The sequence below is a fragment of the Leopardus geoffroyi genome, chromosome B1, assembly GCF_018350155.1.
Source record: "Leopardus geoffroyi isolate Oge1 chromosome B1, O.geoffroyi_Oge1_pat1.0, whole genome shotgun sequence".
Taxonomy (NCBI): Eukaryota; Metazoa; Chordata; class Mammalia; order Carnivora; family Felidae; genus Leopardus; species Leopardus geoffroyi.
The window spans coordinates 44,335,967-44,363,718 of NC_059327.1; the positions used below are offsets into that span (position 1 = coordinate 44,335,967).

Consider the following 27,752-nt stretch of genomic DNA (forward strand, 5'->3'; position numbering starts at 1 on the left):
TACTTGTCCCACAGCACATGGCACCTGTCCTCTGCTTAGAAGGGCAGGGAGGGTTGGCTCTGCTAAATTCTGAACCTCATTTTGAGGGGGCCAGGTTTGTGATTTCAGCAACAAAAGCTGAATATACAAGATAAGAATCATGCGCAGGCTCAATCCCTAAATGTGTTACCTCCACTAGGTCAGCTCCTGGAAGGCAGTGCTTTGTTGTGCCCACTGCTGTCTCTAGTGCCTGAAAGTGCCTGCATGCAGGCACACAGTAGGCACTCAATAAATAGCCCTTCTGGGGTGCCTGGGTGGCTCAGTCAGTTAAGAGTCTGACTTCAGCACAGATTATGATCTCGCTGTCCGTGGGTTCGAGCCCTGCATTGGGCTCTGTGCTCACAGCTCAGAGCCTGGAGCTTGCTTCAGATTCTGTGTGTGTCTCTCTCTCTGCCCTTCCCCTGCTCATGCTGCCTCTCTCTCTCTCAAAAATAAACATTAAAAAAAATTTTTTAAAAATAGCCCCTGCATAAATGACAAAATGTACCAACTTTCTTTCACTCGCTACTTTTCACCCCCCACCCCCACCTCCCTAATTCTCAGCAACCCACCGAACATCTGAATGACTTCTTTGCTCTAGTTACCTTCACCTGATTCGCCTTAACACCTGTCACTGCCTTATTCTAATACCTCCATCCAACATCCTAGTTGTCTATGGCTCAGAATCTAAATAATGCAGACCTCTCTTCCGTCCAGTGTGGTACGAAGAGCATGGGCTGTGGACCTGGACAGACAGAAGCTGGAACCCCAATTCTGCCATGCATCCACCACGGACATAAATAAAATGGGAATAAGAACATCCACCTTCTAAGTTATTGGGGCCAGAAATAAGATTGTAGTAAAGCTCCAGACATACAAAAGGCACTCAATCAATGGCCTTTTACCCCAATAACCTAATCTTACGCCATCTAAATTTAGCTCGTGCTACCCACACACCTGAGCCTCACATAGTCTTCCTATACACACCGTATGTATATTCCAGACACCACCCCCGCAGCCTACCTATCCATCATACTCCGACTGCTCCTGCCCGGCTCTCATTCCACCTTCTTGCACTTCATCATGCCTCCTTGGATTTTTTCCTCACGTGGTGGTCTTGAAATTCTTTTGTATTGCTTGGAAGGTCTAGCACCGTGCTGAGTATAGATAAGGGGCTTAGCAAAGGCTTGTTAAGTCAGAATGCAGTTGGATTTTAGCTGGAAAAGACCACATGTAGGTCTATTAATTAATGAACCCTGCCCCTCCTGAAATACCATGGGATTCCTTGGTTGGCTATGTGTCTTTGGGCCGCTCCTTGCGTCATTTCCACAGTGAATGTCTCACAAAAGGATGCTAGTAGAAAGACAGCCTCCATCAGGACCTCATCTAGCTTCTTGGGAATTGGAGGGATGCCCACAGCTGTGCCAACAGCAGCACGGAGGCCGGAAAAATCACTGGCAGTCGAGGTCCCTACTCCGCTCGTGTTCCCTGGGAACATTCCCCAAGGTTCCGGTTTTAGCCTTCTCACTGTTTATTCTGTGCAACTCCTGACCCAGCATTCCCTTCTGACCACTCTTCTGGGTCACCCAGACCAGAAACCTCCAGGACACGTCTTTCCGCCTTCCACCGCACCAAGTGCCTTCAAGCCTCCTTTCCCAGTATAGCCCTATTGCTGTCTCCACTGCCCCTGACCTGGCCTCTTCATTTGTGTATGGAAAACCCAACAGCTTTGACACTCCTCCAGCTAAACTGCTCTTGGCCCCTGTACCTCAGGCCATTCATGACCCAGGGAAGGCCCTTCCTAGGATCAAGTCCTACCCTCCTCCTCTCTGAAGACTTCTCAGATTCCCTTAACTCATGGCATCTGCATAACCACCACACTGGACAAACACAGAAGTATTGTTTTATGATGTTTCTAGGTGTACTTTTCCTATTCGTAGCAACTCTCGTCTCCAGACCGGGTCGATACCTTGGAAACATATACTACAGCTTGAAACACTTCTTTGTATTCCCTGCTTCACAGCATGTGGTGTCTGTCCTAACAGTTGTCACTGGGGTCCCAACTGCCAGAAACAGTGCTGTTGGTGATGTCAGTGGGTGGGCAGGCCAAACTGATGGTTTCCTAGGGTATCTCTACAAAGCCTTTATGACTCACTACACTGGGATGTTCAATTGGGCCTGGGGAGCCTTATCTCCCAAAGATTTTAACTTCCTCAAGGGCAGGGACTGACCTAGATCTTGGCCACTCCATAGCATCCAGCTAAAATGATGTTCAAGAAACACCTGGGTTTCCTGAAGGATGCTTTCGTTCAGTGGGAAAGGCATACAACTTATGATTTCCTTATTGTCAGAGAAGCCTCTTTTTTACACTTTCTTGGACCGTAAGATGTAGGACCAAGGGGACTAGATCTACCATGTAGACTTGTGGGCAAGACCTCAGGTTGGATGTCAGGAGGGGAGAGTAAGATGTTTTTACTGGAAAGCTAAGGGATGGGGAAGGCTGACTGGTCTCCATGCTGAACCTAGTTAGAGCTTCCGTTGTTGTCTTTGCTCTGATGGCTTTTCCAGTCTCACTTTCCATCTATAAGAAAAGGGTATCCTGTGTGCCTGGAGCCAACATGCCACTACGGCTGGGCCCTTCCACACACCCTCACCAGGCACACCGATTCCAGCTGCCTTCACAGTCCTTGTGGGGGGAGGGGACTCCAACTTGGCTGTAGAAAAGGCCAGGCAAAGGACTTGACCACTAAGGCCTGCTGCTCCCAAATGGTAGACTGACAAGTGTTATGAGTCCAGAACTGTAAGGTCCAAGTCAACCACTGCCTCTTGCCAAAGGCCACCCATGCCCAGCATATCCTATAATGAGAAACACCTGCTGCTTCTCCACAAGACATCCGCCTGGCATTTAAGGCCCTGAGAAATCTGGCCCTTTTATGGCCATTTATACAAGCTGTCCCCACCCACACAAATTACCTGCACTGGCTAAAGCGGGCAACTTGATGTCACGTCCTTGTATGTCCTGGTTCCCCAAGATCACTTGACCCTGGCAATTCTGGGCCCCTGCCTCTCCCCAGCCCACTCCTTCTCAGAACCCAGCTGTAGCATCACCTCCATGAAGCATTTACTTGCACAGACCACTCCCTGATAACTAATCCTATACAGTCTCTTTTATACTCCCTTTCCCTAGGGACGAATTTTGTGTGTCAGTGAAATCCTCAAGACAGAGCACCTGTCTCATGTGTGTGCCCTCCCATGACAGCTCACATGAAGGGATCACTGGACAAATATGAGGGGTGCATGCCTGTATCAGCCAAGGCTCAGGTTCTTCCCTTTGACTCTTGCAGGGAACGGGCGACAGAATGAAGGTGACTGGGTCACTTGACAGGCTTGGGGGACAAAGCCCAGAAAAGAAATCACACCCAGCACTGAACAACAAGAGATGGAGAGCAGCACAGCTCAAAGCCAGTGCCATCTGTCATTTACTGGTATGTGATTTTAACTTCTCTGAGCTGTACAATGAGGAGAACACTTAGCCTACTTACCTTACAGGTTCAGTGTGAGAAGCAATGGGAGAAGTATAGGAAAGTGCTTAGAGGCACCATGCAAACTGTAGTTGGGGTTAGTTATCCACATGGAGTTGAAAAGAGCTCAGACAGGGGCCAACTCTTGGCCCTAGGGCGAAGGTGGCTTTTATTTCCTCTCTTAGGGAAGGAGGGGAGGGCAGTTTTCCCACAACACCCACCTAAGGAAGGGGTGGGTGCGCCCCCAGGGGATGGGGCTGGAAGAGCCGGACAATCATTCAGAAGGGCTCCTCCATGTCCAGTTCCTGGCCCTGGGCTGCAGGGTGTGCTCCTGAGAGTCACTCCCCTTAGGGTGCATGAATGGAGGCACATGGAGGTATCTGCTGGTGTTCACGAAGAGGAAGGGGGAGCAGGTGCCCTGAGTAAGGGAGCAGAGGGCCGGGATGGCCGGCCCCAAGCTGCACGCCTGCCCAGGATTAGAACTTGCAAAAGATCTGGCTGGTGTTACTCTTCCCAAGAAGGGCCAGAGGGGCCCAGAGGCATCACTCAATCCAATGGCTGGTCCTTTAAATGTCCATCTCAAACTGTGACTCTTCACCTAGGGAGAGAAGGGACAGATGGCCAGGTAAGCAATGGGTGAATGGTAGGGCTCACATTTTAGAAGCCAGTGAGATGGTTTATTATTTTTCGTTTTGTTGTTCCTACAAGACTAGGAGAATGGAGGGAGGGCAGAACTCCACTAGGAATTCCTAGAAACAGGCCTGAAGTTTCCCTGTCCAGCTGTGCTCTCTTCCCTAGTCCCAAAGGAAGAAGGGAGACCAAGTATCCCTACAGAAGAAGCGGCAGTCCCGAATTTCATACAATTTTTATTGTTTTTTAAAAATATTTTATTTTGGGGGCACCTGGGTGGCTCAGTCAGTTGAGCATCCGACTGTGGCTCAGGTCATGATCTCATGGTTTGCAAATTCGAGTTCCACATAGGATTCTCCATTGTCAGTGCGGAGCCCGCTTTAGATCCTCTGTCCCTCTCTTTCTGCCCTTCCCCGACTCACGCACTCACGTTCTCTCTCTCAAAAATATTTAAAAAACATAAAGTAAAAATTGTATTTTTTGGAGACAGCATGCATGTGCAAACGGGGGAGGGGCAGAGGGCAAGGGGGAGAGAGAATCGTAGGCAGGCCCCCAGGCCCAGTGCAGAACCTGACTTGGGGCTTGATCTCACAACCGTGAGATCATTACTTGAGCCAAAATCAAGAGTTGGACGCTTAACCCAACTGAGCCACCCAGCCACCACTGATTTTTATTTATTTATTTAAAAAAAATTTTTTTTTTTTTTAACGTTTATTTATTTTTGGGACAGAGAGAGACAGAGCATGAACGGGGGAGGGGCAGAGAGAGGGGGAGACACAGAATCGGAAACAGGCTCCAGGCTCTGAGCCATCAGCCCAGAGCCCGACGCGGGGCTCGAACTCACGGACCGCGAGATCGTGACCTGGCTGAAGTCGGACGCTTAACCGACTGCGCCACCCAGGCACCCCTGATTTTTATTTTTTAAAATGTATTATTTGTTTTTGAGAGAGAAAGCATGAGCAGGGGAGGGGCAGAAAAAGAGGGAGTCAGAGGATCCAAAGTTCCTCTACACTGTGTTCTCTACACTGAGAACAGAGAGCCCGATACAGGGCTCAAACTCACACACCCACGAGATCATGACCCAAGCCGAAGTCAGACACTTAACCAATTGAGCCAATTTTTATTGTTTTTAATAAAAGTGAATGGTTACTTGGATTTGACATAAATACACCCTCACTGGCACCTGGGTGGCTCAGCTGGTTAAGCGTCTGACTCTTGATCTCAGTTCAGGTCACGATCTCACAGTTCATGAGTTCGAGCCCTGTGTCAGGCTCTGCACGGACAGTGCAGAGACTGCTTGAAATTCTCTCTCCTCTCTCTGCCCTTTCTCCAGTCGTGCTCGCTCTCTCTCTCTCTCTCTCTCTCAAAATATACAAATAAACTTAAAAAAAAAATTAAAACAAAAATACAACCTCACAGAAAAATATTCCTTAAACATAAAACTTTTTTTGAGCAACTGTGTCAGCTGTGGTTTAGAAAATGGTAATACAACCTACTAGGCATACGTCCAATTGCCCGCAGAATAGCCTGACTCTGCAGTAAAGGAGTTATTTTGGTAGTTCAGCTACTCACTGCCCTCACCCTAACTCTTTCCACAAAAATCTCCAAGTAACTCATGCTGCAGGAAGTTGTTTTCTGAAACGGAGCTGCCTCATTCATGATCTCCTGGGTAAGGCTGCTCTCTGGTTCTATATACTGAGATGCCGGCTCTGGCTCCCACGGGGAAACTGGCCACTTCTTCTGGTTATATTTACACAAATATATGGTCCAAGACTAGGAGCTTTGGCTAATGCCCGTTCAGCAAAATGAAAAACTATGTCCATCCCTACCACCCCATCACAATGGAACTCTTAAGCCATTATTGTGGGTTAAGGGTTGTCAGCCTGGGGCACCTCTGGGCCACCATTGCATTTGCTATGGGGATCACTGCTCCAGAAACTGGGAGGGGTTAGGGATAGCCTTCAGGCAGTGCTGGCTCAGCAATGTCAGGTGTGACCACCTTCATCCTCAACTTCTGGTTTTTGGTTTGAGGCAAAAGTGGGTGGCTGGGAAGCACCACCTTACTGACCACATGAATCTATCCATCTTTCTCTGCATCCTCTAATGAAAGGCAGGGAGCCACACTGCCTGGTGCCGTCCTTCGTTCGGCTCTGTGTGTACCCAACTCTGCCTCCCTCCCACTCTTGTCCAAGTCTGAAAGGAAAGGCAAGGCAAGGGTTGCCTGTCATGGCTGTGGGGTTCGCAGGGTAACTATGAATCACATCCTGCAGGCCCTGGGTACATGGGCTCTGCTGCTGTCAGCAGGGCCAGCCCAGCCTGAGGTCCCAGCTGCTTCCTGTCTGGGCTTGGTGCACTGCCTTCCGGGGGAAGGGTCAGAGGGTTCCAATCTGACTCAGGTCATCTGCAAGTGCTTACACTATGTTTTCCCACAATGGGAGCACTCAGACGCTCTGGCTAGCTAGTCATGATACCACAAAGAGTGCATTCACACGGCCCTCTACCAGGGTGGCTGCTCTGATTACTTAGGGGGAAGGTGGGGAGAGATACCAGGAAGGACCTAGCTGCCCAGTGTCAAACCTGCAGAAATAACCGCTTGCACGGTTTCTACCTGTCTTCATCAAGAATCCACTAGTGGACCAATACCCTGACAGAAGCCATCCTGGGTGCCTTTCTGATCCTGCAGACATGTGATTTCCTAGAGGGCAAGTACACTGTATGTTTGAGAAGTCCTCTCCTGCACATGCACATTGTGGGTGTGGCCCACATGAGGCAGACAAGCAGAAATGCTTTAATACAATGATACAAAGGGTTATACTTATTTATGAAAGCTACTGTGTGGAGTCCCCCTCATTTCAAACAAGCTCTCCACTAATTAGACTACCTGATGGGGCCAAGTCACCTCTCCTGGCGTTCTTGGGCCCCTTGCACGTGGAAAGTTGGCACTGGTGACAATACTGTCCCCCAACGCCACCTCTGCACTCTAAGCTGCTCCACAGAGGGTGGGGCAGTCACCATCAATCCCCTCCCTGAAATTTCCTCTCTGAAGGGGATCCACGGGTTGCATATGTTCCCTTCCCAAGGGAGAGCCTGGCCAAGCCCGGCCACTCACCACCTGCCGGCTTCTCTTCTGGGCTGTTGCGCAGGTGGTTCTGTCTGGTGTCTGTGGGGGGCTCATCACTGGTAGGGCTGGTGACCCCGGGAATGGTGGGCAGGTCTCGTGGAGGTGTTTTGGTCACAGGCGAGTTCCGACATTCCATCAGGAACTTCCGGTCATAGATGATCCTGGTACCTGGGAGGAGGCAGGGACATTGGAAAAGCCAGCTCAAACCTCCTGCCTATGCATTTTCCACATCTTTGAGGCATGGCTGCAGCAGAGGCAGCAAGTTTTTCTGCAAAAGCCAGATCAAGGAGGAGTGAGACCGGGGCACCTGGTTGGGTCAGTTGGTAGAGCATGAGACTCTTGATCTTAGGGTCATGAGTTTGAGCCCCACCTTTGGGGTAGAGTTTACTTTAAAAAAAAAAAAGAAAAGAAAAGAAACAAAAAGGGAAGGCACCTGGGTGGCTCAGTCAGTCGAGTGTCTGACTTCGGCTCAGGTCATGATCTCACGGTTCTTGAGTTTGAGTCCTGTGTCAGGCTTTCTGCCGTCAGCACAGAGCCCTCTTCAGATCCTCTGTCTCCCTCTCTCTCTGCCCCTCCCCCACTAGCACTCTCTCTCAAAAATAAACATTTGGAAAGAAAAAAGGAAAAGAGGAGTGATGCAGATTCAGGTGTCTGGCTGCAGCCCTACTCTGCTGCCTCAGAACCACCAACGCCATCATGTGGGGCACACTGATGGAAGAGGGGCCTGGCAAGGCCACCATGCCATGCTTCCTCCCCTCAGATCAGCACATCCAGGGCTCTCTCCTTAAAGCCCATGTGGGGCTCGAATACCTAACCAGTGCTTAGTGTTATTACTCAGGGGGCTCGAACCCACGAACAGTGAGATCATGACCGGGGCCAAAGTCGGATGCCCAACCGACTGAGCCACCCAGGTGCCCCAGGGATAACCAGAACCTTTAACTCCATTTTACAGATGAGCCAACAGAAAATTAAGTGACTCCCCCAGACTAGTAAAAATGAGAACACTTCCCTTCCTGGGCTTTGTGGACAGGAGTGCCACATGGGCTCCACCTTTCCCACCAAAGGCTCTCCTGCTATGCGTGTCCCCTTGTGACACCTGCTCTGACATGTCATTGCACCTCAGGGCTCGCACATGGTCTGTGTTCTACCCACTCCCTCTTCCCTCTCCTTTCCCAAGCATCACCCAGGGTGAGGACCAACTCTGAGGGAGTTGGTCCTTAACCCACACCCTGGACCCATCGCATCCCGCCATCCTGTGAGGACAGCTGCCTGAGTGATACCTTAAAAAGGAGAATTTTCTAAAGTCCAGGACCTGGGATTCTGGTGGGAGAATCAGCTGATTTCATCAAAGAACAGTGACTAATGAGAGGTGATTCATGTTGGGTTCTTATTTAATCAGGATTACCTCTAAAGCACCAGCGTGGTACTAGTAACTTATCTTAAACACCTCGCTCACACTCCTGATTCTTCCTTTTCAACAAAGAGCAGGTCTCAGGCTCAAAGCCTTCAGCAGGCAGTAGAATCCAGATAGAATTTAAAACTCTCTTGGTGTCATATTTCTTTTTATAGTTACTTTCTATTTATGGTAAGTAGATCAGGTTTTCCATATATGGTCGTGATATCAAGTTTCCTTTCAATACATAACAGGATATAATTTAATATAATAGTATGTATGTTATAAATAACGCACGTAATTAAATAAAGTAACAAAAACTAAGTTAAAAAGGTACGAGATATAAGGAGAAATACTTAATATAGAATGCAAGCTGCAACTGTAATGCAAACTGCAGAGGGAATAAGTGCCCAGAGTTTAGAAGCTATGATCTTTTAAAATATTTTTAAAAATATTTATTTATTCATTCTGGGTGAGAGAGACTGCAAGCAGGGGAGAGCGAGGAGGAGAGCGAGAATCCTGAGCAGGCTCGGCACTGTCAGCGCAGGACTCAATGTGGGGCTCGAATTCATGAAGCGTGAGATCATGACCTGAGCCGAGGTCGGGAGTTGGATGCTTCGCCGACTGAGCCACCCAGGTGTTCCTGATTTTTTTTTTTTTTTTAACAAGCTTTAATTCCTTTTAATTTTCTTGTATAAAACCATGTGGTGACCATAGCTGGAGCCTGGGTCTTCTGCACAGACACTCTGGTGTGGGTCTTTATAAGATGGCCAGTAAATTCCTGATAGGGAGACTTGGTGAACACCATCTTTTTCCAGAGGCCAGGGGTGAGACAGCTGTAGATCTTGGAAATGGCATCAAAAGTAGCCATGGTGAAGTTGCCCAGGGTGGCAGCGCAGCCCATGGGGGCAGGGATGAGGCGCACCAGCACAGCCACAGCAGCCGGTCACCTTGCATGGGACAATATAAGGCTTGCTGATCTTGTCTCCCCCCCCCCTCAGCAGCCTTGCTGCACCGGGATGATGGAAAGCTTGGCAAGGATGATGGCCCCTTGGACGGCAGTGGCTACCTCCTTGGAGCACTTAACATCCACACCAGCGTGTCAATTGTAATCTCTGATGGCAACAAATGCCTCGAACCTGGTCCACTGGCAGCACGGGTCTGCTTTTACACGGCATAATCTTCAAAACCGCATCTTTGGGGGATGCCCCCAAGAAAAGTCAATGATTTCAGATTCCTTGATGAGCAGGGAGAAGAGACAGATCTCCAGGAACTTGATCTTCATGTCCTTGACTAGGCGGCCCAGCTTGGTGATGCAGACCCACTCCTTGTCCTTGGCCTTGCCTCCTGGAGCTCCACGGCCCCACCCTGGCCACAGATGCCACTACCCAAGACTCTGTGGAAGCCTTCTTGGCCTCCCATTTCCACAGCACCAAGGTCATCCGCCATTTGGTATTTTCCTGAAGAAGCAGCTAGAAGCTATGGTTTAGACTTCAGGAATGCCCCTCCTTATCAATAAGCCCTCAAGTACTTCCCTCACTTAAAGGCTATGACAGTCTGCTGTCCCAACAGCAGGGACTCCCGTCTCAGATGTTGAGCACTGGCTCTCTGTGAGTGGCATCCTAGAGAGGAATTCATTCGCATCTCTGGGCTCTGAGTAGGCTTGCGTGGGGTCGGGGTCCTTCTGCTGAGGGCTAGGATGCTAAAGAGCAGAAAAATGGTCAGAGACACCAAAACGTGCACTTGGCCTACTCATGCAGGATGTCCTAGTCTGACTCTGGCCCTAAGTTACCCAGAGCCTTGCTCTCCTTGGCTGAGAGGCAATGATGCTGAAGTTGAGTCTTGTTCATCATCACTATGTGGGCTAAAGTTCACAGTTCACATTTCTTTCTTTTTTTTTTTTTTTTTTTAGTTTATTTTGAGAGAGAGAGAGAATGAGAGAGGGAGCGCAAGCAAGGGAGGGGCAGAGAGAGAGAGAGAGAGAGAGAGAGAGAGAGAGAGAGAGAGAATTCCAAGCAGGCTCCGTGCTGACAGTGTAAAGCAAAGAACACAGAACCCAGGCTGCATTTTAGACTCGGCCACTGGCCAGTAGTGTGACCCTGTGCACACAGACCTCTGTTCCTCCCCCGTTTGAACCTCAGTTTCCTCGTCTGTAACATGAAGGGCTGTGAGCCCAGTGGGCTACAAATGGAGAACAACAGTGCCTTCTCCTTGAGGGTAAATGCCTTGGCTTCAGAGAGGGACCACTCTTCTCTGTTTCTTGATCTTCAAGGCTCGGCAAGAGTCTCCCCTGTCCTGGCCTCCCTCCAGCTTTGCTTTCTTGTTGGTTTGTTCACCACAGAATAGGGAACTGACCCCATCTGAGTGGAACCTAAGAGCTGGAGATTCAAGGGTCTCAAAAAACGAAAGAGGGGGGTCAGCACTCCTGGAGAAGCTCTTTAAAGGCCACAAGCCCCCAGAAATTTTTCTGTAATTGTGGTAAAATACAAATAACATACAATTCACCATCTTAAACATTCCTAAGTATACAGTTCAGCAGTGTTCAGTACCTTCACGGTGTTCTGCAACCAATCTCCAAGATGGTTTTCATCTTGTGAAACTGAAACTCTACACCCATGAAATAGCAACTCCCATTTCCCTCCCCGCTAAGCCTTGGAAAGCACCGTTTTATTTTCTGTATCTATGAATTGGGCTGCTCCAGGTACCTCGTATAAGTGGAATTATACAGTATTTGTCTTTCTGTGACTGGCTTATTTCATTTCACATGATGTCCTCTAGGTTCATCTACATTGTTGGCCATGTCTCAGAATTTCCTTCCTTTTTAAGGCTGAATGATATTCCATTGTGTGGATATGCCACATTTTGTTTATTCACCCTCCATCTTTTGGCTAGTGTGAATAATACTGCTGTAAACCTGGGTGTGTAACTATCTCTTCGAGAGCCTGCTTTCAGTTCTTTGGGGGTCTATACCAGGCAATTTTTAAGTCATTAATTATACTTAAAGGAGAAAAAGAAAGAACTTCTGTGCCCTTGCCCTCCACCTAGGTAGGGCACTTGTTTAAAAATAGGAATCCTCATTTGCGCTAATAAAGTCCAGAAACCAAATGCCAGCAGAGGTGGTTCCCAAGATGCCCACTGTGGGAGTATTTCAGCTGGGGAGGGAGGCCACGCGGGGGGCAGGAACAGTGGTGTTCAGAAAGTCAGCTGGCAAGGTGTCAAGCCTAGGAGGGGACCACTAACCCCACTGACTCATCTGGGGTCAGTGAGGAATGTGAGCTGGAGATCAATGTAGTGGAAATGTTTCCTGTGGAAGAAGTTTTAGCTTTTTAACCCTTTTTTCCCCTGTCCCTTCAGGGGATCCACCAATACACGGCAACAGTGATCTTCTGGAAATTCCCTATGTCTCCCACAGATGAGGCAAATAGCAAAACACACAGTCTCATATCATCAAAAATAGGTACCCTTGGCTGAAACGCAGTCTCCAGGAGCCAGGGACTTGGCCTGCATACAGGAATAGGAAATGGAAACCGGGGGGGGGGGGGGGGGGGGATGCCAAGGTCCCTACAAAGCGCTGAGCAGCAGGCCAGGCAGCGCCTTGGGTATCGGTCAGGTGTGGTCTTCTGGGGTATGTGGGTTTCACACCCGTGGTCTCCACATAATCCTTTTCAGCCGAGGGCCTACCTTTTCTCTCTATATTAGGGAACATGATCCAACTCCATTAGGCTTCTACAAACAAGATCATGAAGAGCTTTTGAGGATCTAGGCAGCTCTAAGATGGCAAAGCCAAGACACTTTTTTCCCTGATGCTTCTCTCAAAAGTCTCGTAAACACCGAGAAATAAAACAAGAAACAGAAGCCCATACTCAAGTTGGAAGCAAGTGGGGCTCAAACTGTTACCCCAAATCACAATACATGAAGACAGAAAGTGAATGGAGGAATAGTTCTAACAGAGAGGATGAGGGTGGCATCTAAATGCAGGGAGGTTCGTGGGTTTGAGCCCCGCACCAGGCTCTGTGCTAACAAACAGCTCGGAGCCTGGAGCCTGCTTCCGATTCTGTATCTCACTCTCTCTCCCCCTCCCCTGCTCATGCTCTACCTCTCTCTGTCTCTCAAAAGTGAATAAATGTTAAAAAAAATTTTTTTTAATGCAGGGAGGTAGGGGTGGACATTACACCAGGAAGCGGGGTTCTGAAGAACCCCAGGAAGGTTCAGGAATTAGAGTCAACATGGAAAATGGGAATGGGGAGAGGTCCCCTATGTCCCTCACCCCAGGAGGGAGGGGAGACAGAGAAATTAAGTTTAGGTTGACCTCCTGAATGGTGAGCCTCACACCCCCCTCCCTGCTCTGCTTTAGAATAAACAGCAAAAATAAAGACCAATAGAAGTTGATTTTGGGGGGTGTCTGGGTGGTTCAGTCAGTTAAGCGTCTGACTCTTGACTTCAGCTTAGATCATGATCTCTGGTTCACAGAGTTCAAGCACATGTCGGGCTCTGTGCTGAGAGTGAGGAGCCTGCTTGGGATTCTGTCTCCCTCTCTCTCTGCCCCTCCCCTGCTTACTCTTGTGGGCGCTCTCTCTCTCAAAATAGATAAAAATAAACGTAAAAAAAAATGCAGAATATTAAAAAAAAAAGAAGTTGATTTTGGGAAGGGGATTCCCAATGAAAAATACCAGCTAGCCACCAGATTGAACCCACCAGCCTCCAGACCTCACAAAGGGCTTCCAGTCAGCTCTGGAGTGCCTAACTCTTAAATATAACCAGCCAGATGTCTCCATACATTTCTGAGAAAAGCTTACATCTAAGGAGAGATCCAAACAAACCAACAGAAGGAAACAGTTAAGGTACTTTACTGTTTGTTTGTTTGTTTGTTTAAGAGAGAAAAAGAGCAGACGTGGGGGAGGGGCAGAGAGCGAGGGACAGGTTCCGCACTATTAGCAGAGGCTGATGTGGGGCTACAATTCATGTAAGATCATGATGTGACCCAAAGTCAGGCGCTTAACCAACTGAGCCACCCAGGCGCCCCAGACTTTACTGTTTTTTAAACTTTTCAACTTTTTAAAGACTTTTTTTGAAAGAATATATATATTTTTAATTTATTTGAGACAGAGACAGGGATACAGAGAGAGTGAGTGGGAGATAGGGATAGAGGGAGAAAGAGAATTTTTTTTTTTAACATTTATTTACTTTTGAGAGAGAGAGAGAGAGACAGAGACAGAGTGCAAGCAGGGAAGGGGCAGAGAGAGGGAGAGGCAGAATCTGAAGCAGGCTCCAAGCCCTGAGCTGTCAGCACAGAGCCCGATGCAGGGCTCGAATCCTTGAACTGCTAGGTCACGACCTGAGCCCAGACACTTAGCCGACATAGCCACCCAGGCACCCTAACTTTTTAAAGACTTTAAAGAACAGAAAGACAAAAATAACAGGCAAAAAGAGACCAAATTAGAAATCCAGCATCAGATAACAAGAAGTTAAGAAAGAGAGAAAAGACAAACTGCTAAGAGGAATTTACCTAAAAAGACAAAAAGGGAAGAAAAATTTCCCGAATTGAAAGAGATCAGTCTTGAAATGCCCCTTGAGTATCCTGTGTAATGAATTAAAAACACTAACTTAACGTTCACTGCAGAATTTCACAACACTGAGGATAAAAAGATCCTAAAATCTTCCAGAAAGGGTGAGAAAACAGCAGGTGCATGCAAGGATTGGGAATAAAAATGGCATAAATGTTTTCAATGGCAAGGTTGGAAACCTGAAAATGGTGGGTCAATGCCTTCACAATCTCCAGGGAGAATTCATTTTGGCCTCATTTTATACCCAGCCAAATACTAACCAAGTAAAAGTATAATAGAAACATTTTCAGAAAGCTACAGGAAGAATATTGTAACAATTAGAATAAGATGAAGGCTTCAGGAGATCTCATGTCAGCAGCTACTAGAGCCTTTCTAGAGCCACCAAACCCTGTCAGTTCAGGACAGAAGGAAAGAATGTACCGATAAATCCACAAGTCGAATTTGTGTGTAAAACTGTATTTTGTTTAGTATTTTAGAGGTACTGGAGGGTGTAGGAGACTTACCTGAATGAAAACCAAGCACATTTAAAAAAAATCTTTATTGGGGCGTCTGGGTGGCTCAGTCGGTTAAGCGGCCGACTTCGGCTCAGGTCATGATCTCTCGGTCTGTGAGTTCGAGCCCCACGTCGGGCTCTGTGCTGACAGCTCGGAGCCTGGAGCCTGTTTCAGATTCTGTGTCTCCCTCTCTCTGACTCTCCCCTGTTCATGCTCTGTCTCTCACTGTCTCAAAAATAAATAAAACGTTAACAAAATTTAAAAAAAAATTAAAAAAATGTTTATTTATTTTGAAAGACAGAGAGTGAGTGGGGGAGGGACAGAGAGAGAGGGAGACAATACCAAGTGGGCTCTACACTATCAGCGCAGAGCCCGACGTGGGACTTGAACCCATGAACTGTGAGAGCATGACCAGAGCCGAAATCAAGGGTCAAATGCTCCACTGACTGAGCCACCCAGGCATCCTTTTTTTTTTTTTTTTTTAATTTTTTCAACGTTTATTCATTTTTGGGACAGAGAGAGACAGAGCATGAACGGGGGAGGGGCAGAGAGAGAGGGAGACACAGAATCGGAAACAGGCTCCAGGCTCTGAGCCATCAGCCCGGAGCCTGATGCGGGGCTCGAACTCACGGACCGCGAGATCGTGACCTGGCTGAAGTCGGACGCCTAACTGACTGCGCCACCCAGGCGCCCCCAGGCATCCTTTAACTAAGCACATTTTTAAAAAATTGTTTTATTTGGAAAAAGTGCTTCTTATAAAGGGCAGCTGCAAAATACAGACACTCCTGCAACAATTACTTGTTTTCTCTTAAAGTGAAAGAATGGATGGGACCCAAGGAATCACAGCAGTGGATGGACAATTGAGGAGCATCTCCAAGTTACTTCAGGAAATAGAGCAACAAAGCTCAAAGCTAAAATTTCCAATCAAATTCTCCTAACAACTTAACTTTAGCTTATCCCATGGATTACCACCCCTCCCCCACCTTGAGCGGAAAAGCGTGACTTATTCCTACAAACCAATTACTCTGCTGCAAGAAACACCTCAGAATGTGAGTTTTGAATCACATCTGTCTACCTGCAAAGCTCAGGGATGGAATATTCACAAAAACAAACGCAAAATCCCAACAACGAACCTCACACAAGGACAAAGGTTTGTCCAAAAGCTCCTGGGCTGGAAAGGCTAGCAGACCACAAAACACTAAATACAACTGTGTATCCGAGCCCCGGGTTGTGTTCATGTATGGGACAACCAGATAGTTTAAACCTCTGTGGCTAAGCTAAGTCCATTTCTCTATTTCAATAGACAGACAGGGCTGGCACTGGTCTATGCTACCGAGATACTGCTTTGTCTGTTACAATCTATTTGCCGCCCTAGGCTGAAACCACCAAACCAAGGTTTTCCACTAAGGCTAAGAACACTGCATCTATACAGGGACGAGAAGCTCATCACAGGCTCACAGTCCCGCATACCAAGTCTAGCAGCCCTAGGGAGTCCACTTCCAGCTCTGCATTTATTTTATGCCACCGGACCTTTTCTGTGTGCTTCTACATTTTCACAATTTGCCGATCATGCTAAACACAGCAAAAACCTCAACGCATTTGCACCTGTTTCTGGCTACCCAGTAATATTACGAGACACCAGAACCACAGAACAAGTGCACAGGTGTGGCTTAGAGGGTAGGAAACAGATATGAAGCACAGATGTGCAGATTTCACCAGAAGCCTCAAATAGCCACTTCGTAAGTCTGTAACAGGTTACTTGCCACAGTCCAGGTCCTTCACCCATCACGCCTATTCTTAGACCCCAAAGTAGGGCCAACACTGTTACTTTTGAACCTGGGGTCCTCAAAGTGAGTGTAAGCACATTTTTTAAACGTAATCTCTACACCCAATGTGGAGCTCAAACTCACACCCGAGATCAAAAGTCCTATGCTCTACGAACGGAGCCAGCCAGGCCCCTGAAATCGAATTACATTTTAAAATGAAGCAATTATTAACTCTATTTTTCTAAGTTGTACAATAATTAACTACCTGGCTCATCAAGGGCCATAGTAATAAAAATAATGTGTATTTTTTTTTAATTTGTGATATAATTAAATTAGGGAATGGGAAGAGATGAGAGGGGTACCTGGGTGGCTCAGTCGGTTAAGCCTCCGACTTCGACTCAGGTCACAATCTCACGGCTTGTGAGTTCAAGCCCCATGTCGGGCTCTGAGCTGACAGTTCAGAGCCTGGAACCTGCTTCGGATTCTGTGTCTCCCGCTCTCTCTGCCCCTCCCCCAGGTCGCACTCTCCCTCTCTCTCTCTCAAAACTAAACATTAAAAAAAAAAGGAAGAGATGAGGGTGTACAGACAATAAGTCCTCAATTATCAATAAAAGTCAAGAAAAAGTCAGAAATATGGAAGTAAATCCCCAAAGAAAGGGCTGAAAAATGTTAGTTGCATCTAAAGAGTGAGATGGGGGCGGGGGAGAGTGCCTGGGTGGCTCAGTTGGTTGAGCGTCCGACTTCGACTTCGGCTCCGGTCACGATCTCACGGTTCCTGGGTTTGAGCCCTGCAATGGGCTCTGTGCTGACAGCTTAGAGCCTAGAGCCTGCTTCGGATTCTGTGTCTCCTTCTCTCTCTGTCCATCCCCCACTCACGCTTTGTCTCACTCTGTTTCTCAAAAATAAATAAATGTAAAAAAAAAATTTTTTTTAAAGAGTGAGATGGGGGTGGAGAGAGGTACGGGGTTACTGTTTTGTTGGGAGGCTTTCAGTAATTTTGAGATTTAACTACTTACCTACATAAACAATTTACAAATAATGTTCACATACTTGTATTACAGAAAAAAATCAAGTACATACAAAAGAAGATAGAATTATATAATTATACACACACATATATATGTATATAAAACTTTGATTTATTTTTTAAATTAAAGGACAGGTTAAATTATGGATCAGACCTATAATTCGGTGCTGTGTGGTTACTATTTGGAACAAGTGCACATTGTCTGCAACATATTGTGTGGAAGAGTCACAGAACTGTATGTATTTTGTGTCTGGTCACCTCTGGGGGTGAGATAAGGATCAAGGCAAGACGAACATCTTTTACGCTGAGTATATTTTGTTTTTTAATACAAAACTCTAACACATAGGGCATTAAGCAAACAAATAAATAAGGATATAGGGTCAGAATGTCTTTTCTAGTAAGTCAAGTGAAAATGGCCTTGACTGGAACTAGGTAGACTCCCCCCACTCCCCACAAAAAGCCTAGGGGCTCTCTGCTGGGCAGGGTAAGTGGAGTGGTGAGCCCGTCCCTCCAGCACCTCTCTGGGCTGTGTGCTAGGCCCTGTCCATGCTAGACTGTAACTCCCAGGACATGTATCCAAGGATAGGGACCAATCCAGGGACAAATGTTAACCTCCATGGACAAGTGTTAACCCTCACCTACACATTTACCAATCTTTGCTTGATCCTGCATCCCCAAACAGGTGTATTGGTCTCATGTATTTGAACCCCTTTGTACCAGCACCATGCCAAGTGCTAGGCATGTAAAGAACAATTTCCTGATCTCACTCGGAATTTAGTTGGAAAGATCTGTAAACAAACAACTATAGTCAAGTGGGTAAAGTCTGAGAGCAGAGGCATATGTGGGGATCAGAGACAGGGGAGAGATCTACCCTGTGTGTGTCAGTGTGGACAGAGACATCAAGCCCTCCAAAAGTCAGAGGCATCCAGAGAAATCAGTGTCACCCCAATTCTGCATTCTCCCAAAGTGGAATGGGTCTATGGACTGAGGGTGGTCTAGACTGGAGAAACTGGAGGTACAGAGCAGGGGTATCCAGAACTTGCCTCCCAGCAGGGTAGGAAAAGAACAGAGGCAGACCCTTGCCCCCCAAGCTTCAAACCATTTGTGTAGCTGGGATCCTGCTGGGTGCTGGGGTAGCAGTCAGGTTTGGTTCTGAACTACTTGTAGAGAAGAACTGAGTCTATTTTCTAAGTGAAAGCCTTTTTATTCATTTATTTTTGATGTTTGTTTATTTTTGAGAGAGAGAAGAAGGGCAGAGAGAAAAGGAGACACAGCATCTGAAGCAGGCTTGAACCCACGGACCTTGAGCTCATGACCTGAGCCGAAGTCATACGCTTAACCAACTGAGCCACCCAGGCGCCCCGAAGTGAAAGCCTTTTAAACACGTCACCACATAAACACATGTGGGGAAGATGTTAAGTCCAGCGGGCCGCAAGAGTTACCTGCCCTGTAGAGAGAGGGTGTGGGTACAACATGCCAGGATGAATATGAGCTCCTCTCCCCATACAGTCTAGTGGTTAGAAACCCAGCTCTCCCATTTGCTAACTCTACTGACCCTGGGCAAGTTATTACTCAATCTCTCTGTGCCTCCATTTCTTCTTCTGTAGAATGGGGACAATGATGATGGTGCCTACATCATAGGGTTATGGTGTGGAATACAACAGAGGCTGACATGAGGTCAGCCCTATGCAAACAAATCCTAGCTATTATGACTGGCACAGCTTCAGATGACATGATTTAGGGACCAATTATACGGTCAGAGCTGGGACGAATCAGAGGGGAGGTATGCAACCCTGGAAAAAGAGACTGGGGGTGAAAGGGGTAGGGTAAGGGCACCCTCTATCCTATTTTTGGCCCATGGAAACACGCTTCAAGAACCAACATGTGCTTCGGCACGTTTGGTAACCAGTGTCATTTGGGACTTTGAAAACTTCAGATGTGCGCCAAATACAAGAATGGTATTTTTTCTCAAGACATGCTTTGTGGTGACAGCAGTTTCTTTGAATGTACAAAGCAATGCAGACATTCCCCTCGAGTCTGTTTTCCTCACTTGTAAACAAGGGCAGTGTACTAGGCTCATTCAAACTATTTTTAAAGTACCAACCATGTGCCAGGCTTTGTAGGTAATCTTTAGGGTCTGTTCCAGGTCTGATACACTACCATTTATTTTTAGGAGCTCCTGGTTGGCAGGTGCTCAGTGCGGTGCAAACAGCACGGGGCTTGGAGGCACAAGTTCTGGGCTCAAACCTGGGTGTGCCGTGTAACAGCCCCTCAACTCTCAAGGGCCGCTGAATTCCTCAGCTCTAAGAGGACGGTACTAACAAAATCCACACCTCACAGGAGTAGTGTGGAGATTAAATCACTGCTCATAGCCTGACAGGCCAGGTCTTAGTGCCCCATCCCCCACTCCCCACAAGGGAGATACAGTATCCTCAACTGGCAGACAGGAAGCTGAGGCTCAGAAAGGCTGTCCCCTCCATGGCCATACAGGGGGCAGACCTAACCTGTATTGCCTCCAGTCCTAACACCAACTTCTGTTTAAAACTAGCAAGGCAGACCAGGCTACTGTGCCTTAGCCAGCACGGGCAACTGGGAACATTCCAGGGGTCTCCAGACTGCTACCTATTCTTCTGAGTGTTTGGCCAGAACAGGATGTTCCCTGAGAGAGAGGCTGGCCTTGATCTCTTCTCCATTTTCCCACAGTAGCCACACTCAGCTTCAAAATGGGGCTGGCAGGGATTTCTGTAAATTGAGCCTTGCTTGTTCCTCACTTTCCCCTGCGCCTCTCCTGATGGAAACATTCTTCCCCTGGGTGGGGGGGGGGGGGGGGGGTGGGGACGTGAGGCCGAGCCAGAGTACAAGAACAGAATTCCTAGAACTGCTGTTCCCATTCCAGGGAAAGGGAGTGTTTCACAACATGCTTGGGGGAGGCTCAAATGCCTACGTTCGTTCGGATGCAAGCCAGCAGCCTGTGAACAAAATACTCCGGATAATTTTACATTCAGCTCTCGCCAGCAGCTCTGTGTCAACCTGGAGGCCAACACGCGGGGTCTACCGGGGGGGGGGGGGGGGGGGGGTGGCTCCCAACCGCCCGTCACACACCAGGCAGGAGCTCGATGCGTCAGGGTGGCTTTCCTTGCTGGGCAGTCTGTTTAGCAAGCAGAGCCACCTTGTCAAGGAGAAAATCTTGGGGAGACAATCAGGGTGTGCTTGGTCTGAGATTTTTCTTCATCTCTGGCCCTACCAGCTCTGCAAAGAGAACCAAAGTCTGGAAGTTTCTTAGGGGCCGGGAATCTCATGAAGATCCTCAAATACCAAATGAGGGCAATCAGTGAGTAACAAAGGGCCCTCTCACTAGTCCCTCCCTTCAAGGCCCTGACATGTGAGGAAGAGTCCGCTTTATTTGAAAATTAAGCAGGAGAGGGGTGCCTGGGTAGCTCAGTTGGTTGAGCGTCTGACTTCAGCTCAGGTCATGCTCTTGTGGTTTGTAAGTTCAAGTCCTGCATCGGTCTCTGTTGCTGACAGCTCAGAGCCTGGAGCCTGCTTTGGATTCTGTGTCTCCCTCTCTCTCTGCCCCTCCCCTGCTTGCAGTCTGTCTGTCTCTCTCTCAAAAATAAACATCAAAATAAAAATTTTGTTTTTGAAAATTAAGTGGGAGGGACAAAGTTTTTACAGAAATGTGCAGAACAAAATAGCTGGAATAATTATTCTAAGGGCTGGCCAAGCTCCTTCCCCTTCCCTCAACCCCCTCACACCCACCCCAACCAAACATTTCAAAATGCACCCAGGCCAAGCAGGTTAAGCCTCCATCTGAAATGCCTCCCTTTACACAGCAACAAAAGCTATGGTTGGAAAGAGGAGGGGCTCTTTTTTGTGTGTGAATTGCCCCCCAACCCCTCGCATCCAAATTCATATGCTGAAGTCCCAACTCCCAGCCTCAATGTAGCTGAATTTGGAGATAAAGTTTTTAAAGAGGTCATTAAGTTAAAATGAGGCTGTTAGGGTAGGGCCTTGATCCAATATACTGGTGTCCTTATAAGAGAGAGAGGGAGATACCACACATACCACATAGAGTGGCAGCAAAGAGGACAGTCATCTGCAACCATCAAGAAGGGCTTCAGGAGAAACCAACCCTTCTGGCACTTTGACTTGGACTTCCAGCCACCAGAATTGTGAGAAAATAAATTTCTGTTGTTTAAGCCACCCAGTCTGTGGTATTTTGTTATGGCCGCTTGAGCAAATTAAGATAGGCCTGCCTTCCCCTTTTATTCCAAAGACCAGAAGAGAGAAATTGATTTACACACACGCACTCTCTCTAAGGCAACAGACCTGGTTAACCTCCGCATTGTATGTGTCACCAGGAAACCAAGGGGAGTTCTGAACACACTTGCACCTGCACCTCCCGGGATTCTCACTCCTACACATTTTTGGACCGCTGGCCTCAGAACTTGACTCCATCCTACTTCCAGCACTCCAGAAAATCAAGGATGTTCAGATGGAAGTGCTGGGCAGGGTGGGCAAGAGTGGGCTCCTCTGAAGGGAGTTCCCAAAGCCTAGCTGCTTTGAGGAGGAAAGAGGAGGCAGGCTAGGTAGCAGTTAGCAAGGAGGGGCATGACACACAGTGGAAGGTATGGCCCCGGGGCCTGGCATCATGGCCACCCGCATAGTTTGCTCTGTGGAGCTGAACATAAGGCCTTGAAAACGGGGCATCGGATCGAGAACTCTGTGTTTTCAGGAAGGTGTCTTCAGTTCTTAAACCAAGAGTCAATTCACAGGCTTGCAGTTCTGGTCTGCTTCTAATTCCTGGCCTTGGCCCTACGCAGCCACACAGCAGGATGGGCAGTTAAGTTCCCTCGAAGGACCACTCTTTGAGGCTTGGCCCTTGTGGAAGACTGCCTGAAAACGTGGCCCCGGGACTCTTCCCATCCCTGTCCCTATAGGAGGCTCCTCTCATTCCAAGGCTGGTATCTCCCCTCTCCTGGAATCTGGGGTAGCCCTGTGGCTTCCTTTGAGTAATAGAATACAGAGGAAAGAGAGAACTCCCAGCCTTCCAGGTGTCCCCAGATATGTGGGTACGGCCATCTTGGACCTTCTAGCCCCAGACAATCTAGCTGCTAACTGTATGCAGCCAGATGAGTGAGTTCAGGGAGATCATCAGAAAATGCCCAACCAGCCTAAAGAATTTACTGTTGCTGTTGTTGAAGTTACTAAGTGTTGTGATACTCGGGGCCTAGTATCTGAACTCTCTCAAACTTTCAGGGGCATGGGCACTGGATTGCAAGACACCTTGTGTTGCCCATGTCCTGGAGCATCCAAATGACCTGGGCAGATGTGACTTACTCCTGCCTAGCAGTGAGGTTGGGTCAAAACAAGTAAATAAGGAGCATCAATCCCAGTGTCTGAGACCCTGGCCCCAGTAGTGACACGTTCAGTATAAAGGCTACCTCCTTCTACTTTCTGTGCAATAGTTGGAAAAAGTAGTATTAGCAATACTGGGATAAGTGACAAAGTTCAGGGAAAGTTAGTCTTGCCCCTGGGACATTCCAAGGTAAGCAATTATGCCCTGCAACTGAAAGAGCAGAAAAGAAAAATTTAGATGTCTTCATTAAGCCAGCTCAGACCCAGGCCCAGTGGCAAAGGAACTAGGTTACCCTGAGAATACGGTCGTTCCAGGATTCTTTTCAACTCTTCACCTGCTAAACACCAGACTCAGCACTCAGTCACTGCAATACAAAGATGAGTAAGACTGCCGGGAAAGAACTTCCCATCTACCCAGGGAACAAACATGTAAACAAGCACATGTGATTCATTTGTCATGAATCATAACGGAGGAAGAACACTGGTGTGGCTCTAAGCCCAGAAAGCAACAGGTTTTTTTGTTTGTGTGAACACGTAAAACGTAGGCGTGAAAATGAACACTCCTGGTTCAAAACTTGCGCCCTGGGAAGCAATCCTTTTTTTGGTCCCGCTGCCCCTTCCCCGCTCTTTTGCAAGGATATCAAATAAAGACCCACACAAGAGGGGCACCTGGGTGGCTGTGGGTTAAGCGTCAGACTTGGACTCAGGTCATGATCTCACAGTTCATGGGTTCAAGCTCTGCATAGGGCTCTGTGCTCCGGATTTTTCTGCCCCTCCCCCGCTTGCGCTCTCTCTCAAAAATAAATAAATAAACTTTAAAGACCCACACCAGAAAAGGCCTCACTGCTTGATGACAACAGTAGACAAGGTACCACGCTGCCTGTCCTTTTACTAAATTTGGTAATGGAGGACTTTTTTGCTCTTTCAAAAAAAAAAAAATCAATATGTAAAAGATCAAACTCTTCTTTCAAATAAGGCCCTGCCATCCTTTGAGGATACTGGAAACAAAAGCAACAACAAAATGTGAAGGCAATTAAAATCTCACAGCTGTGTGTGCATTGCTAGAATGTAAGGCTTAGCAGGCTGCCGACCTGGAGCAGGCAATTCTCACAATGAGAATCATACAAGTTCTACTGGTTATGAAGGGTGGGGGTATCTGCCTAATTGCCTCATTCTACGGCTACAACTTTGATGCTCCTAATTCTATTTCAGGTGTGTCTTCATCTTCCTAAGTAGCAAGCCAAGCCCTTGAGGTCAGATTGTTTTCCAGGTTCTGGATGTGGTCAATGCCTTAAACACATTGAGTCTGGTGGGCATCAGAGGGAGTCTGGGGTGCTCTACACCAGGGCTCCCTGTCAAAGTCTTTAATGAGGGACATAGTGTGGAATGTTCTAAATGTCTTAATAGGAAGCTCAGCTCAATGGGAGAAGAGGGCCCATTACATTTCCCTCACTGCCTTAATGTCCAAGTTCTTTTAACCCATCCAGAATAATGAGACCCTAGTCTCATCAGAGTTACTGTCGACCCTGGGTAATTAGGAGACATAATCTCCCACTGTGTGACCGAGGCCTCCGGACACTGGCTATGCTCTAGCTTCAGTGCCCAGGCCACCTCCTCCTCTTCCCAGCACTGTCTGTCCTATAGCCAAAGACCTGGGAGCTGCTCCAAGGTAAGCTTTCTGGGCATAGACTTTGTTTGTCTATATCAGGGTGCCATTAACACCTGCAGCCCCACCTGCCTACCTCTGATTAACCTTACCCAGTTACAGGGTTTAGGTATGATTACCAGCCAAGCGACCCTAGTGGCTTTGGGGTCAAACAATCCAACATGAAATGGAGAACGTGGAGGTTGATGGGAGAGGGGTGGAAGAAGGTTTCTGACCATTCAAAGGTTCTGCGGGGCTATGGTGTCACTGGTGATTTTTAAGCCTCAAACATTCATATGCAACACTCCTTTCAACAAATTTCTCTGAAGTTCTCCAGACTTCTAACCAGATCAGTGGTTTAGCCTGTGAAAGGTTAATGACCATGGAAAGTAAATCGGAGCCTGAGGAATGAGATGGTTCAAATCAACCACAGCTCCTGTTCCTCTGGGGACAAACACTGCAGAGCCATTCCCAGCAAGAGTGACCTGTGGACACTCCAAGAGCTCCTGACACCTGCAAAGAAACTAGCATGGGCACCGGTGCGGACTCTCTCCAGAGCCTGGTTTGAGGGCTGATGCCAAACCCAACCTCAAAAGAAGTTTACTTGGAGAGCAGCAGCATTTTGCCAGACCCTGAGGTCTGCAAAGGTGAGGGAAGTCACATTCCACTCATTCCTGAGTACTCAGTGTAGTACTTAGATCAATCACTGGGCGCTGGTTAGAAGTGTAGAATCCCAGGCCCAATGGCAGAATCTACAGAATCAAGAGTCTGCACTTAAAATGAGGTCTCCGGGTGGAGTGCCTGGGTGGCTCAGTCGGTTAGGCGTCTGACTTCAGCTCGGGTCATGATCTCACAGTCCGTGGGTTCGAGCCCCACTTCGGGCTCTGTGCTGACAGCTCAGAGCCTGGAGCCTGCTTCGGATTCTGTGACTCCTCTCTGCCTCTCACGCTATGTCTCTCTCTCAAAAAGAAACATTAAAATGAGGTCTCCAGGTAATTCACATGTATATTGAGGAATGAGAAAGAGCACTCAAGGCTACAGCAAAAGGGTGCCAGAAATGACCTTTCCTTAGGTTAAGCTTCTTGGCCCTGGCAAAGAAGTAGGGTGAAGCAGGCTTTGGAGGAAGACTCCAAGCCTTGGCTAACTGAGGCAGACCAGACTGGCTGACTTTGGCAAAAACAAGGTGTGTTTTTCCAGGTTACAGCCTGTGCGTTATGCCTGTCCTGCTGGACACTCCAGGACAAGAAAGCTGGCTTTAGGCTCCTGGCACTGCTAGCTTCCCTCCAGTTGGCTTCAGAAACAGAGTTACACTCTGATCTCAGAGCCCCTTTCCCTCTCTCCCAACTAGAGACCTTCAAAGGCAGGGAGATATGCTGAGGTTTACCAAAAACAAACAAAAAACCCATTTCCCAGTCCAAGGTGAGAAGTAGATCAGAGTTCCCTGTAAACAGTACCCTTGGCTGTGCCTTCCAATCTGACTTGTCCCCATCCAGCAATAAAGAGTGCAGAAAAGGGCACCTCTGAGCCTTCAGGGCTGCCTCAGTGCCCACTCTGAAAAGATCAGAGATGCACACCCTCACTTGAAGAACCCCAAAACTGTCAGGAAGGATCCTGGCAGACACAGTATGACACAGAGAAAGCAGACCAAATGGACTACAAAAGAACTATAGCATGGAAAGAGAATTTGAGTCAAGGGTGGACAGAAGGCTTACTGAGAACTTTTCCTTGGATCATTTTTAATAGAAGAGAGAGCATTTTCCCCTCTACACTTGGATAGTATTTCTCGTTCAATCTGAGAAAACGGTGTGACATCGGACAAGGGACATGTGTTTTCCAGTTTGGGGCCTCATGAAACAAGTACATCTGTGATTCCTAACAGTTCTAACGTTGTATGTTTTGGATCAAACGGCCCGAGACCTCGGATCTGGCTGTGCTTGCTGATGGCAGGACTGCAGCCTGAGAAAATAAGCATGTGATGTGGCCCGCGACGCTGCTGCTCCCCTGGCTCCACCTGCACCCGTGCCTCTCAACGGAGCGCCACTGTCCGCGAGTAGTTTTCGAGTAGTTTGGGTAGTTTGGGCAGGAGCGGTGGAGGAGGGCTTAGGGGAGGGGAGAAGAGCAAAACGGGCTGAGGGCAGCGCGGGGATGGCAGGGAAGTGGTGAGCCACGAGGATTTCATCATGCAAACGCGCGGGCAGGTTTCATCAGCGCCTGTGCGCCGGGGCTCCCGGGCTGGGAGGAATGCCTGGCTCCCGGGGGCAGCCTAAGGCTGGCCCCAACCCGTGCCAGTTCAGCTTCCTCTTCCTTATACACTCAGGGAGGTCACAAGGCTCCCCCTCCCCCTGGACAGAAGAACGTGTTTTTCTGCACAGTCCTGCCCGCGGCCCCAGGTCCCTCTGCGTAGATCCCACATGCGTAAGTGGGCAACCTGCCACAGGTGCAGGTGAGGCGCTGCTGGAGGAGAGAGCCCTCGGCCCAAATCCTCCGTCAGAGGCGGAGGCCCAACGCAAAACTGGGGGCGCCTCGGGAAGGAAAAAGGGATTCTGCAAGAATCGTTTACCCCAAAAAAGAACGCCCATCCCATCCCCTAAAAACCCCAGGCCAGGCCTCTCCTTGCTCCCAGACCACCCTGAGCCGACGCTATTTTCCCTCAGTACGCCCCACACCCACAAGAGGCAGCACACCTCAGCATGTGGTTGTTCTGGAAGTGTGCGTATCCGTCTGGGTAGGGGGACTCGGCTGTCTCTCCCAGGAGGAAACGAATTGGGGTAGTTTGCAGCCGGGGCTTCGGAGGACGCACTCAGAGGGCAGGCAATGGGAAGCGGCCATCCGCTCGTGACCCTCGCTGTGTCCGTGGTGCCCTTTCTTCTAGGCATCGGGCCCCTCTGCCCGGTCGCCCCGTCCAACTGGCCACTCCCGACCCCTCCCGCTCTGCCCAGTCAGTCCTCCCGCGCCGCGAGCACCCGAAGCCCGCGCCTACCTCCCGGGGTGGTGCTGAAGAGGGTGCCGCCGGGAGTGGTGCTGTAGTCCCCGGGCGGCAGCTGCACGCCGTCGCCGAGGTCCACCCGGCGAGTGGCCGGGATGGCCCGGCTTGGGGTCTGGCTGCAGCTGCTGCTCCCGGACATGGTCTCCCGCTCGCAGTGCCTGCAGCCAGAGCGTGGCCCTCCGGCCGCTCTGGCCCGTCCCTCCTCGCCCCGCCCACGCCCACGCCCACC

The 27,752-nt window shown here is 48.6% G+C and overlaps 1 protein-coding gene and 1 pseudogene across 1 annotated transcript; both read right to left on the minus strand.

The window, feature by feature from the left end:
* Nucleotides 1–3,682: 3,682 nt before the first annotated feature.
* Nucleotides 3,683–27,728, minus strand: EIF4EBP1 (eukaryotic translation initiation factor 4E binding protein 1). The gene is made up of 3 exons (XM_045460571.1): nt 27,518–27,728; nt 7,279–7,458; nt 3,683–4,137 (listed from the first exon to the last, which is right to left on the minus strand). Exons 1-3 carry the CDS (start codon nt 27,660–27,662, stop codon nt 4,106–4,108), a joined length of 357 nt encoding a protein of 118 aa, XP_045316527.1. The 5' UTR covers nt 27,663–27,728; the 3' UTR covers nt 3,683–4,105.
* Nucleotides 9,288–16,527, minus strand: LOC123583789 (annotated as a pseudogene).
* Nucleotides 27,729–27,752: the final 24 nt, after the last annotated feature.

Excerpts from the sequence above, each read along its gene's own strand:
- EIF4EBP1 (XM_045460571.1), bottom strand. The coding sequence starts at position 27,662 with ATGTCCGGGAGCAGCAGCTGCAGCCAGACCCCAAGCCGGGCCATCCCG. Across the intron at positions 7,459-27,517 it reads CTTCAGCACCACCCCGGGAG|GTACCAGGATCATCTATGAC; the intron begins GTAGGCGCGGGC and ends GCCTCCTCCCAG. Across the intron at positions 4,138-7,278 it reads AGAAGAGAAGCCGGCAGGTG|GTGAAGAGTCACAGTTTGAG; the intron begins GTGAGTGGCCGG and ends TTCTCTCCCTAG.